The sequence below is a fragment of the Ammospiza caudacuta genome, chromosome 8, assembly GCF_027887145.1.
Source record: "Ammospiza caudacuta isolate bAmmCau1 chromosome 8, bAmmCau1.pri, whole genome shotgun sequence".
Lineage (NCBI taxonomy): Eukaryota > Metazoa > Chordata > Aves > Passeriformes > Passerellidae > Ammospiza > Ammospiza caudacuta.
Window position 1 is genome coordinate 6,921,310 of NC_080600.1, and position 12,971 is coordinate 6,934,280.

The window sequence follows — 12,971 nt, forward strand, 5'->3', positions numbered from 1 at the left end:
GCTACCGCCGTGTGTGCTGTGGCCGCATGGCCTGGAGATCCAACAGAGCCGCGACCTCCAGCCACACGGCACGGCACCATCTTCTCTTTCTCCTCCCCAAAATCCCTTTCTTCCCGCTTCTTCTCCCCCACGTTCCATCCCTTCCCTGCCTCTCATGAACCAACCCCCCCTCCAACTCCTAGTTCCCACCCTCTGCCTTCCAAATCCCACAAGGTAGGAGCTAGAATTGGAGAAGAAGCTTAGTAACCATAACCCAAGGTTAAAATAATTTTGTCATGCCAGTTTTAACAGCCTTGTATATTTCGTTGAATTGAAAATTCTACTTTATTGTCTCCTTCCCTCCTTCTCCTTCCTGCTTATTCCAAGAGCAGGATAATCCATCTCTGCAATCCATACCCCTTTTTCCCTTATTTTGGGTAGTTCACTGGGAGCAAACCACTCAAAGGGGCAGGGTACCCCAAAAAGGTTTTTCTTTCACAGAGTCCACAGCTCCCCGTAACCTCCCCAATTCCCAATCCCTATCCACTTGTTCTAGCTGAAAAGAGCTCATCACCTAGAACTTTTATCCTAAAACCCTCTAACCTTTTTATCATTCTGATCCAATACCTGTCTTCTGTCCATTTCCCTGCCGTCCCCATGAAGTAGTTTTTACAATTGTGCTTTTCTAGTTAAAGTATGTGTGCATATTACAAATTGTCCTGTTTTCAGTTTTAGAAAGCAGAGGCCTGTCAGGTCACAAGGGTAGAAACAAGGAGAAGCAGTTTTTGATTGTTTCTTTAAAAGTGAGTGTTCAGAGAGTATTGGACCACTGAATCAAAATTGCTGTTGGGTTTATGCTGTCCTTAGTAGGTTCTGACAGCAACTGATAACTTTAAATGGTGTCTGGGAAAGTATTTTGAGAGTTTTTGTGGTGAATGCTCCCTGAGTATAGCTGAAGCAAAAATTATTTTTTTCTTTTTGTTTTCCTTTTAACAACCTAAAACCAGGGGTCTTCTGGGTTAAACCAGTTGGAAGGTTAAAGCAGCAGTAAATCTCAGATCCAAGGATGAGAATCTGAGGCCATAAACCTGCCTATTCCCTGTCCCTGAGAGCGGGAGCAGAAGTCGGCGCCTCAGCCTAAAACTGTAGGCTGTCGTGGTCTGAAAAGCCAGTTGAAAAAGTTAGACACCATTGGGCCAGTCATGCTGAAAAGGCCAATCCCAAAACTCTCATATGAGCTTAGTGCCAAAGGCTGAAGCCCTTTAAGCATTCACCCATGCTTTAAATTTCTTTAAAATCTGTGATATGGACCCACATAACCCATTTATTACAATTAAATGCTCATTTTATCTTTGCTGCCTACCACCAAAAGCAAACATCAAGTCAATTAGCCTGTTAACATATAATTCTCACTTGTAATTGCATTTATTTTTATGCTGTGAAACTGTGCAATTACTGCTTGATTTTTTAAATTGTTAATTGACATATTTCCCTTTACCTTTTCTTTCTAACGAAAAAAGGATGAATAGTGGAGTTACGTTTTATTTTAATGGTATGCTCAGTCTCACCCCTCGAAAATGTGCGGTTTATTCCAAGACTGTGATCCTCCCATGAAGTATGATGTAGGTGCAATCCCACACGCCCAAGTCTTATTCTGCACCCATTTTGAATCTCCCCATTAAACTCTGGGGGGTGATGATAGATTCTCCCGGACTCTTTCTCCCTAGGCTATCCCTATCTCCCCCTTCTCCATCAGACACCATGCTGCTCCCGGGGATGGGACCCCCAATAAACCCTCATCTCATGAGCACCTTCAGAAGCCGTGTGGAGTCTCTTTGCCTGTCTGCAAAAGTACAAGCTTAGGGGGCCCCCAGGGACTCCCTGGGGATCCCCCAAACCAACTGCTACACTTAATGCAAACTTGCATTTTTTTAGAAGATAAGCAGCCAGCAGAAAATCTTTCCCCATCTATCCATAGAAATTTCAGAAAACCACTTATACTATATGGTATAAAACGAAGTTGCAAAAGAGCATTTCACCCTTGTACCCCAGATAACAGAGACCAGCAACACCTCTCTAGTGCACAAACTCAGGAATCGCTCACGGCCACTGAGGGGTCAGTTCATGACCAGTGTTGGGTGAGCTTATGACCTCAACCCTGTGTCCAAGTCCTTCTTGGTTACAAATTGCTAGGGTTTAATACTAGTGATAAACTCTCCTTAAAGCCTATAAAACCAGGAGAATATGAGAAACAATTTCCTTCTCCAGGGCAATCTGGGCTTGAAAATCCTGCTGGATTTTTTTTTCCCCATGCAGTTTCTGCAGGTTCCTTCACAAGCATGGTGGGAAATCTTGGACTTTGCTGAGAACCTGCCCTCCAAATGGAGCAGCAGTTCCATCACCCATGCTGATCCCATCTTGGTCATTTAGAGTATGGATTAACTTCATGGGAATTTTCAGACAGCTCAGAGCAAGGAGATGCACAGAAGACAGGCGGTAACCTCAGACAAGGCTGCCAAATAAACACTGGGAAGTTGGTCCACAAAAGCCCAAACGGAAAGTTACAGGAGATATCCATACCCAGGACAGCTTAAAACCTCATTCAATAATCTAGAACAGAAGGAAAGGTTGGAACTGGAGGAGGATTTCTTTTGGGGCTTAAATATTGACACCTTGACAATACAGGCACATAGAAAGGAATCAATCTAGTGGATGGCTGAGGTAGAAAATAAACAAACTCTCCATTCCTATAACCTTCACTGTGGATGAAAGGAGAGGGGATAAATGGACAGCGCACGAGACAGCTGAGAGAGGAGGACAGCAAAGTTCTTCAGGTCAACAAAATGGACTCTCATTTGCATAAAAGCTACATGTCACTTAAATTGTCCTAATTAAGTCTGATAAGGTTTGAGGTCTGGCAGGATGTGATATAATCTGAATGCTGGGCATTAGGAAATACCATTTCTGCACCATGCAGGATTTCAGTCTTTGAACACCAAGATGTTGTCAGCCAGGGTTTGATGTAAGGATGGGTATCACATCCCTTGCCCAGGGTGGCAGCGGGATGGAATGAGATAATCTTTAGGGTACCTTTCAACCCAAACCATTCTGCCATTCTATGATACATTTATACTTTGCATTTTTCCATATAAAAACAATATAAAATTTTGTACCTGAGAGAGTTTTTTCTTCTGAACACAGTTGATACCTCCAATAAAAGCCATGTTTGGCATCACTGGCCTTGGGAACTCAAAGACAAAATCATATCTCATCAGCCAGAAGGATCCACGGCTCAGGAGTTCGGTCACTGTCACTTTCTTTTTGAAAACCTCGTATGCAAGCTCTTCAAAATTATCATAGATGGGCTTACAGTAGAAGAGCTCCAGCAGATCGACCAGCATGTTCTTCACCCGCTGGGAAAAGGTCATGCTGTCTGAGTTATCCAAGAATAGCCTGGGGACATAGGAAGGAGGGCTTGGGCACTGGGTAGCAGCAGAATCCATTCCACAGGGAAAGCCCCGCAGGAAGTAGACGGAAGGAAGGGCAAGATACTCAGCCACCAGGGGCCCACACATCAGGATGGGATCTGTGAAAATCAAGTCGAATTTGCTCTCTTGCAGGTGCTGCATCAGCTCCTCGTTCTGCAGAAGGCTCTTACAGTTGGTGAAGAAGACCGAGGAGATTTCTATCGTGCTTTGATACGAGGTCAAAACAACATTCCAAACAGACTGTTCAAGAAAATGGGCATGAACAAAGGCCTTGAGCTTTTCCCCCAAGTATTCCTCTGTGTAAGGGATTGGATAGGCTTGGACTGTGTAATTCTGATGCTCCTCTGACTTCATATACAGACTGGTGGAGGGTACAAGCACAACAATCTCGTGTCCCTTTTGCTGCAGTTTCTCCACTACTGGGCGCATGCTGAGCCAGTGACTTCCATCCTGAGGTACCACCAGGATCTTTCCACCTTCAGCCAGGATTAAAGACAGCGTCAGGAGGAGAAGTATCCAGGTGCCTTGGTAAAAAAGAGCCATTTAGGTGGGAGCGATCCAGAGGGTTCTGCTCTGCTGGGATCCACGCAGTCCTTTATATGATGGTACATGCAGAGCAAGCAGGGAATTTATTGCCTGCAGAAATTAATATTTAACTTCCCAATATGGGTGTGATTAGCCTGTGATTTTGCCTGTGTTTGTGGAAAGGAAGGGAAGCTGTGTCCATACAGAAATGTTTGTACTTTCTGTTAATGTTTAAACTTCAAACTCATTGTAAGAACTAAGACGCTGTCAGCACTAAGATTGTGACACCACCAGCAGGGATAGCATGTTGCAAAAATAATCGTGGTTGAAACCATTGACCTGATAAATACATAGCAAGAAAATAATAAAAATACACTCAGCAGAATGGATGCAACTCCATTCCTGAGGACTCGAGGCTGATGTTGAATTCCCAGCCTCTGGAAGCAGCACAACCTGCACCTCTTACAAAGATGTAACAGCCACCAGGATGCACCAGGCAATCCCAAATCTGAGGAGATTGATCCCCATTGGCTTTTTTCCTCCTGACACTACAGCAAAAAAGTGACCTAATGGAGGGGTTCAGGGCAAACAAAGGGAAAGGAGGCTGGCACAGGGACACAAAGAAAGAATATTGGTTACCGCTTGCTGTCTTGAAAATCCATGTCATGCATTGTAAGCAAGACAAAATCGAGAAGAAGGTTTGACACTTCCCACTAATGCCACTGCAGGAATGTGTTCCGTTTGTGCAAGTGAAAGAAATGGCAGAGCAAAACCTTTTGGAGGGTGCTAAGGAAGGAGTCCTTGTGAGGAGAAGCTGCCATCAGCACAATGTTTTCCCTTTCTTCTTATAAATGGTGCTGGGACTCCCAGCATCCTCAGTCAGGACAAGCAAATCCTTACAGCCTGAGGCAAAGCCATTTGTCTCATGACACCCAAAGGGTGCTGCGACTGCCCTGAGTAGCTCCGCTCTGTCGCTCTGGACATGGAGGAACCACCCTTAGACATGGAAAAGCAATTTCTGGAGAGGGCCAGTGCAAGAGAGATGGGAGATAGCACAGATTGAAAGCAGGACACTGAAGGGATTTACAAAGGATTGTCATTCAATGCAGGAAATCTGGATGCAAAGACTTCATTGCAACTGCTGTGGCAATAGCTGGCCAAATTCACTTGGAAGTGGCTGCTTGTGTATTTTTGAGTCTGGACTCAATTGGATTTTCTTATGGCAACAACAGTTGGTTGAATAAGTCCAATACCAGATTTGTCCAGGTATGGAACGTGTGATTTTCACCTAACAGGAGTCTGAAGACAGGCACTGGCAGGGATACGAGGGCAGGATGTCTCTACCCTTGTAGCAAAGTGATGAACTCTTTATGGCTCTGAGACCTTCGCGTATAAAAGTGAAGACTTATATTGTGGAACCAGCAAGAATTTGCCTCTTAAATCTCAAAGCAGCACCTACTCTCCTGAGCCCTGAGTTGCTAGAATATCTTAGATATAATTTTATCATAATATTCTAGTTAAGAGTATTATTCTTTGCCTTGTTTATCAAGTTTAGAGGGCTCTCCATCAGCCTGTCAAAAGAGCATCAAAGAAATCTGAAAATAAATGTGAAAGAGGAAAGAAAAATACCACCTGTCCAGCTCAAAGACATTGTGCAGAGATATTGTGTGACCACAATTGAGAAGTGATGGAGCAATTTCCTAGGAAAGTGATTTGTGTCCTGCTTTGTGCCTGGAAAAATTGTCCAGTATTACCATTTTAGAGATTACATGTTGACTACCACAATAGATTTAGATTTCTAGATTAGCTTTAAGACCCTGCAGAACAATTCTAGCAAAAGCAAATGTCAAGGAGGGTGTACGAAAAGTTATCTGCGCTCTGCATTCAAGTGTTTTTCACCCAATCCAGGACTGTAAGAATATTTCTTGCCATTTCAACATGACATTTATATTTCACCCCCACAAACAGGAGTAACCTAACACAGACAGCCAGTTTGGAAATGATTTGTCATGAAAATACAACTCAAGTGAATCAACTGATGCTGCTGAGCCTGGAGTTAAAAATAAAAGATGACTCGGGTTTCTGATCAGATAAAAGAAATAGATGCCAGATGCCATTCAAATGAAATCAAAACTGGATCTCGTTGGTTGTTAAGACACATTCACTGAGAACAGTAATTTCCACCTGACAGGGGAAGTCCCTTTCTTGTTTGGTTTGTTACAAAACCTTTTTTAGTTCAAGTAAGTCTCTATCAAGGTTCTTTGATTTCAGCATATGACAAACAATTACCCAAACTTGCATGAATTAAATCATTACCAGAAAATTTAAAAAATAACAATAGCAATAATCTTGCTGGAGCAACAGAATGACTTTTCATTGGGACACGTACAATTTTAGGCAAAGGAACATTACCTTAGGCAGTGGTTTCTTCTTCTCACAGTTGATCCCCCCTACAAAGACCATGTTGGGCATCACTGGCCTGACGTAGTCGAACACAAAGTCAAACCTCAGGATCCAAATGGCAGCGGAGTTCACCAGGTCCATCAGGGACACATCCCTCTGAAGAACTTCTGAGGAAAGCTTAAGCGCTTCTCCATAGAAACCATTGCAGTAATCAAGCTCCAGGAGGGAAATCAGGGCATTTTCCACCCTCTGGAAAAAAGTCATGTGGTCCGAGTTGAAGCTGAAGAGTCTCGGCACGTAGGACAGAGGGCTTGGGCTCTGTGGGGCTGCAAAGTGCAGGTTGCAAGGGAATCCCCTCATGAAGAAGACAAAGGGAAGAGAAAGATGGTGGGCCAGGATGGCCCCGCACATGAAGGCTGGATCCGTCAGGATGGCATCAAAGCCGCTTTGGTTGAGGAACCTCAGGGTCTCCTGGCTGTGGAACAGGTCCTTGCACTGCCCAAAGAAGGTGCTGAAAACATGCACCGAGGCATTGTACATGGCCAGGGCATTGAGGGGGAACGGCTTCGGTGTCAGGTGCACGGCGAGGTATTCCCGGAAGGAGTTATCCAGCTCTTCCAGGGTCTGGCTCACCGGGTACGTGACCACCTTGTAGGCCTGTGTGGTCTCCATCTGCCAGCTCACCTCAGGAACCAGCACCACCACCTCATGTCCTCTCTCACTCAGCTTCTCCACCACTTCCTGCATGCTCAGCCAGTGGCTTCCCACCATGGGCACCACCAGGAGCTTCCCTCCATCCGAGAGGCCAGGCAGGAGGAGGAGGAGGATGGAAATCCAGGCACAGCAAAGCCTCAAAGCCATGTTGCTGTGGTGCAGTAGGGGCCGTAGAAAAGATTTCTCCTGCAGGCTGTAGTCTGAAGATGCTTTGGAAAGCAACTGATGGCCGGAGTTGTTGAGCTCTGCTCTTTGATTGTCCTGTTGTTAATCATTCACTGCTTTGCATTGTGGGTAGTTTATTTTGCCTTTTCCCTCCTTACTTGGAAAGCCAAGATTTGGTGACCTCTTCAATGCTGAGTCACTGGAATTCTTCAATGTTCCATGAGTTCCTCAACGTACTACAGGGATCCCTCAGGACTCTTTACCTTTGTTGTGCCTTGTGTCCCACCTTGGCCAGGACCCTGGGTGCAACCTTGGTGTGAGCAACTCCCAAACCCACAGGAACAAATGAAAAAGAGCCTCTCCAAGCTGGAGACACAGATCCTCAAGTGATTCCTCCAGGGATGGAGCAGGAGACCCTCAGGACAAGGCTCAGGCCTCTTCTGAGCTGGCAGGAATCTCCTCCGTGCCAGGGACACCTCTAAGAGGTGCTGACAGGGGCTGGCCTCTCTCTGTACAGACCAAGCTCTCACTTTACAGAGTTCTTTCCCTGCCTGGCAGGTGGCCCCTGGCTGGGCGGAAACTCCTCCCCGCTGGGATTCAAACCAGCGCTAAATGAGTTTTAGCAACCTCTGGAGGCTCAGGTTTCAGACCTGACTCAGCAAAGGAGCAGCTTCAGCACAGATGTGATTTCCCCGGCCTCACAGCCGTGCCACTGATGGCAAAATTAAAAATGTTGCACCCCTGGATATTCAGAGGCACGCAGCCTCCATCCCTCAGGCACACAATTTCTCTCCTCTCCCTTCATGCCACGGTCAATGCACCACAATGTACTGCGTGGCCTCAAGCTTTTTCAGGGGAGGTTCAGTGTGGATATTTTTGTTTGTCTGTTATTTTATAATTTGTTCTTCTGTAGTAGTTTTTAAATAATCCTTGCTATAAGTTTGTAATGGTTAATTCCATGTAACGTATTTGGCTTTCCTGATGGTTCAGTCCTGAGTTGTTTACCCCAAGATTTTCCTGCCAAGTGCATGTCAATCTCCCTGTCTATCAAAGATAGCACACCCTTTTTGTTCTGGAATGTTCCCTGTCCTTCATCCCTTCCTCAAAGCAAGATTGGATTGTAATGTTGGCTCTTTCCCCTTGTTGACATTACCCATGAAGGTAATGCTTTCCTATTGGTAAAAGGTTATGCCCTCCCCTTATTCCCTCTCCTCCTCTAAAGCAGCTTTTTTCCCTCAGTTATTGTCACTTTTCCCTGACTCCTCTGTGGACATAAACCTTCCTGGAACTCACACAAGTGATCCCTCTCTATTCCTTCACCTCAGTCCCTTGTATTGGGTTGCTGCTGTGTCACCTGCATTCAGCAGCCTAAGGTAGGAAATGCTGGGTCATGATGACTGGACCTGCAAAGGCTCTCTCCCACCTCCAGACCCTTGCTATCTCTCTGTAAGACTGTAGGCCACTTTCCTTTCACCCTTGCTATTGGACAATTCCTAAAACTCCTGTACCCTATAGAAAGGGCTACTTTTGCCCATCTTGCAGAAGAGCTGTCCCTGAGAACCTTGGCAGAAGATTCAATAAGGACATCCCTGTGCAACCTCACACAGCCTTCTCCTCTCCCTGCATCTGCCCCAGGCACCTAGCAAGCAAAGAGCTGAAATCACAAAATGAGCTGGTAATCACTAGATATTACTTAAGCTTGCTATGATTGCTGTTGAGGAAGATGAAATAGGAGAGCCTTATAAATATGATTGTCTGGCAAAAGATTTTGAGAATATAGAAACTATAAGTGAGATTGAAATGAAAACAAGCTTTGAGATGCTTTAGTTACTGTACATCAATGGTGTGGCCAGCTGAAAGTAATCCCCTTTTGATGAAACAATACCCTCTGCTTGCATCCAAATCCAGGGGTCAGAGCAGACCCTACTAGCTTGGCAGAAGGGGTCCAAAGAGTAGTTTTTAGGGTTTAAAATGTAACACAGTATGATAATGAAATGATTCTCATAGGCTGTAGGTAATTGCTACAGGATTTGTACTGGATTGGTTAGTGAGAAATAGAATATTCAGCACAGAAGATTTATTGTATTGTAACGGGAACCTCACTCTCTTACATGTCTGCTGTCTTACGCTTTTGCTCTCTTACCCTTTTACACTCTTACCCTCTCATCCTCTCGGGCCTGCTCTGAGCTGTGGCTGGCAGCTCCCAGCAGGGTCCTGCACCCAGGCCCTTTGCAAATAAACCACAAGTTCCTGACCTGGCTTCAGAAATCTCTCTGTCTGTCCTGACCGTCCTACCCCCTGATGCTCCTACAGGTTGCCTGCAGCTAAGAGCTGCTTGGGAGTTCAGACAGGTGGACAGGCTGTGCCAAGCAGGACTGAGCTATCTGGATCCATTGCATCCTGCTGGGGAAACCCCGAAACCCGGCCACAGGTCGCATTAGGGGATGGCCTCTCCTGTGACAGCCCATCAGTCTCAGGGAGTGAGCTGGCCACAGAACACATTCCCTGTGAGCGCAGCCCACAGTTACAGGTATTAGGAAAGAAAAAAACTCCCTGGAAGAATGGTTAAGCAGTGGAATAATTTCCCAGGGAGGTGGTGGAGTCGCCATCTCTCAAGTGTCCTGGAGGAGCCTGGATGTGGCACTTGGGGTCGTGGCTTAGGGGTGACCATGGCAGTGCGGGCGAGCAACTGGGACTGGGTGATCCTGGAGGCCTTTTCCAAGCTGGATGATTCTGTCAGCTGCAGGCTGGCCCATGCCAGGCTCAGAAATGATTAGGGAATACTCAGGAGGGAATTCTTAGGGTAGCTATAACACGCCGGCCAAGGCTGGAATAAATCCATGACTGGAGATCCCAAACTACCTCTTATAAATCCATAAAAAGAGTTCCCAAGCCCCTCCAATAAATCCATTGCAGGAGATGTCCAATTCCTCTAATAAATCAGGTCAGAGATGCCGAAACTGCTATAATAAATTTATGAAATGAGATCCCAAATCCGTCTAATAAATTCATGACAATAGATGCCCAAGCACCTCTAATGAACCCATGACAGGCGATCCCCAAACCCCTATCATAAATCCATGATTGGAGATCCCAAAATCCTTTAATAAATTCATGGCAGGAGATCCCAAACCCACCTACTATATCCATGAAAATAGAACCCCAAATCTCCAGAAAGAGATCACCAAACCCCTCTAAGAAACCCATGTATAGGGAGTCCCAAACCTCTCTAATAAATCTATGCCAGGAGATCCGAAAACATTTGCAGTAAAAGCATGGCAGGATATCCCAAATCCCTGTGATAAATGCATGACAGAAAACAAGTGTTTGAAAGAGGGAGCTGGTCTTTGTAGAATGCCAGGTTGGTTTGTGTTGGAAGGGACCTTAAAGCCCATCCCATTCCACTCTGTGGCATTGGTAGGGACACTTTCCACTATCCCAGCTCGCTCCAAGCCCTCATCGAGTGTGTCCTGGAACACTTCCAGGGATGGAGGTCCCACAGGTCGCCATGACTGCCCCTACCCTCACGGCGGTGAAACTACAACTCCCGGCATGCCCCGCGCCGCCCCGCCCTCCCCGCGGGCCGCCGGTCCCGGCGTGCTTTGCGCCGCGCCACACAACAAATATGGCGGCGGCCGCGGGCCCGTGGCCGTAGGGCCGGGCTGGGCACCGTGAGTGGCGGCTGTGAGGGACCGGGGCATACCGGCACGGGGAGACCGCCGGGCTCGGGGGGCTCCTAGCTTGGCTTCATGGGATGGGTTTGGAGTCACCTGGCGTGGGTGTATTAGAGAGATTTGGGGTCTCCTGTAGCAGATTTATTAGAGGAGTTTGGGCTCTCCTGCCATGGATGTATTAGGGAGATTTGGGGTCTCTTGTTACAGACTTATTAGAGGGTTTGACATCCCCTGCCATGAGTTTGATAGAGAGGTTTGGGCTTTCCTGTCTTGGGTTTATTAGAGAGTTTTGGGAACTCCTGCAACGGTTTTACAAGGGGGATTTGGGATCGCCTCTCAGATTTATTAGAGGGGTTTGGGATCTCCTCCCATGGCTTCATTAGAAGGGTTTAGGAGCTCCTGCCATGGGTGTATTAGGGGGATTTGGGGTCTCCTGTCACAGATGTATTAGAGAGCTTTGGCATCTCCTGCCATGGGTTTATTAGAGAGTATTGGGAGCTCCTGGCATGGGTTTATTAAGGGGTTTGGGATTTCCTGCCTTGGATTTATAAGGGGGATTTGGGATCACCTCAGAATTATTAGAGGGGTTTGGGATCTCCTCCCTTGGCTTCATTAGAGGGGTTTGAGATCTCCTGTCACAGATTTATTAGAGAGTTTTGGGATCTCCTGCCACAGATTTTTTAGAGAGTTCTGGGATTTCCTGCCATGGATTTATTAGAGAGGTTTGGGATCTCCTGCCATGGGCTTATTAGAGAGCTTTGGGAGCTCCTGGCTTGGGTTTATTGAAAGGGTTTGGGAAAACCTTCTATGGGTGTATAAGGGGGATTTGGGATCTCCTGTCATATTTGTTACTGGGGTTTGGTATCTCTTGCCATGGGTTTATTGAAAGGGTTTGGGATCTCCTGCCGTGGATTTATGAGGGGGATTTGGGATCGCCTCTCAGATTTATTAGAGGGGTTTGGGATCTTCTGCCATGCATGTATTAGGGGGATTTGGGGTCTCCTGTCACAGATTTGTTTGAGAGCTTTGGGATCTCCTGCCATGGGTTTATTGGAGGGTTTTGGGAACTCCTGCCGTGCTTTTATAAGGGGGATTTGGGATCACCTCTCAGATTTATTAGAGGGGTTTGGGATCTCCTGCCGTGGGTTTATGAGGGGGATTTGGGATCACCTCTCAGATTTATTAGAGGGGTTTGGGATCTCCTCCCATGGCTTCATTAGAAGGGTTTGGGAGCTCCTGCCATGGGTGTATTAGGGGGATTTGGGGTCTCCTGTCACAGATTTATTAGAGGGGTTGGCATCTCCTGCCATGGGTTTATTAGAGAGGTTTGGGGGGTCTCTTGCCTTGGATTTATTAGAGTTTTGGGAACTCCTGGCATGGGTTTATAAGGGGGATTGGGATCTCCTGTCATATTTATTAGAGGGGTTTGGGATCTCTTGCCATGGGTTTATTGAAAGGTTTTGGGGTCTCCTGTCACAGATTTGTTGGAGGCATTTGGGATCTCCTGCCATGGATGTATTGAAAGGTTTTGGGATCTCCTGCCATGGGTTTATTGGAGGGTTTTGGGATCTCATGCCATGGGTTTGTGAGGGAGATTTGGGATCTCCTGTCACAGATTTTTACAGGGATTTGGGATCTCCTGCCATGGATTTATTAGAAGGTTTTTGGAACTCCTGCCATGGGTTTATTGGAGAGTTTTGGGATCCCCTGCCTTGGGTTTATTAGAGAGTTTTGGGAATTCCTGGCATGGGTTTATTAGCAGGCTTTGGGAACTCCTGCCACGGATGTATTAGGGGGATTTGGGATCTCCTGTCACAGAATTTTAGAGAGTTTTGGGATCTCCTGCTGTGGGTTTATTGGAGGGTTTTGGGAACTCCTGGCATGGGTTTTTTGGAGGGGTTTGGGCTCTGCTCTCATAGATTTGTTCGGGGGTTTGGGAATCTCATGGGTTAGTTGGAGGGATTTGTCAGGGAAGTATTAGAGAATTTAGGAATCTCCTCTCATGCATTTATTAGAGAGGTTC

General features: G+C 46.3%; 1 protein-coding gene across 1 annotated transcript in view; it reads right to left on the bottom strand.

The window, feature by feature from the left end:
• Positions 1–7,256, bottom strand: part of LOC131560491 (UDP-glucuronosyltransferase 1A1-like) — a 79,640-nt gene extending 72,384 nt beyond the window's left edge. The window contains exon 1 of the mRNA XM_058809258.1: positions 6,405–7,256. Within this exon, the coding sequence (XP_058665241.1) occupies positions 6,405–7,256 (852 nt within the window). The remainder of the gene's footprint in view (positions 1–6,404) is intronic.
• Between the last annotated feature and the right edge of the window lie 5,715 nt (positions 7,257–12,971).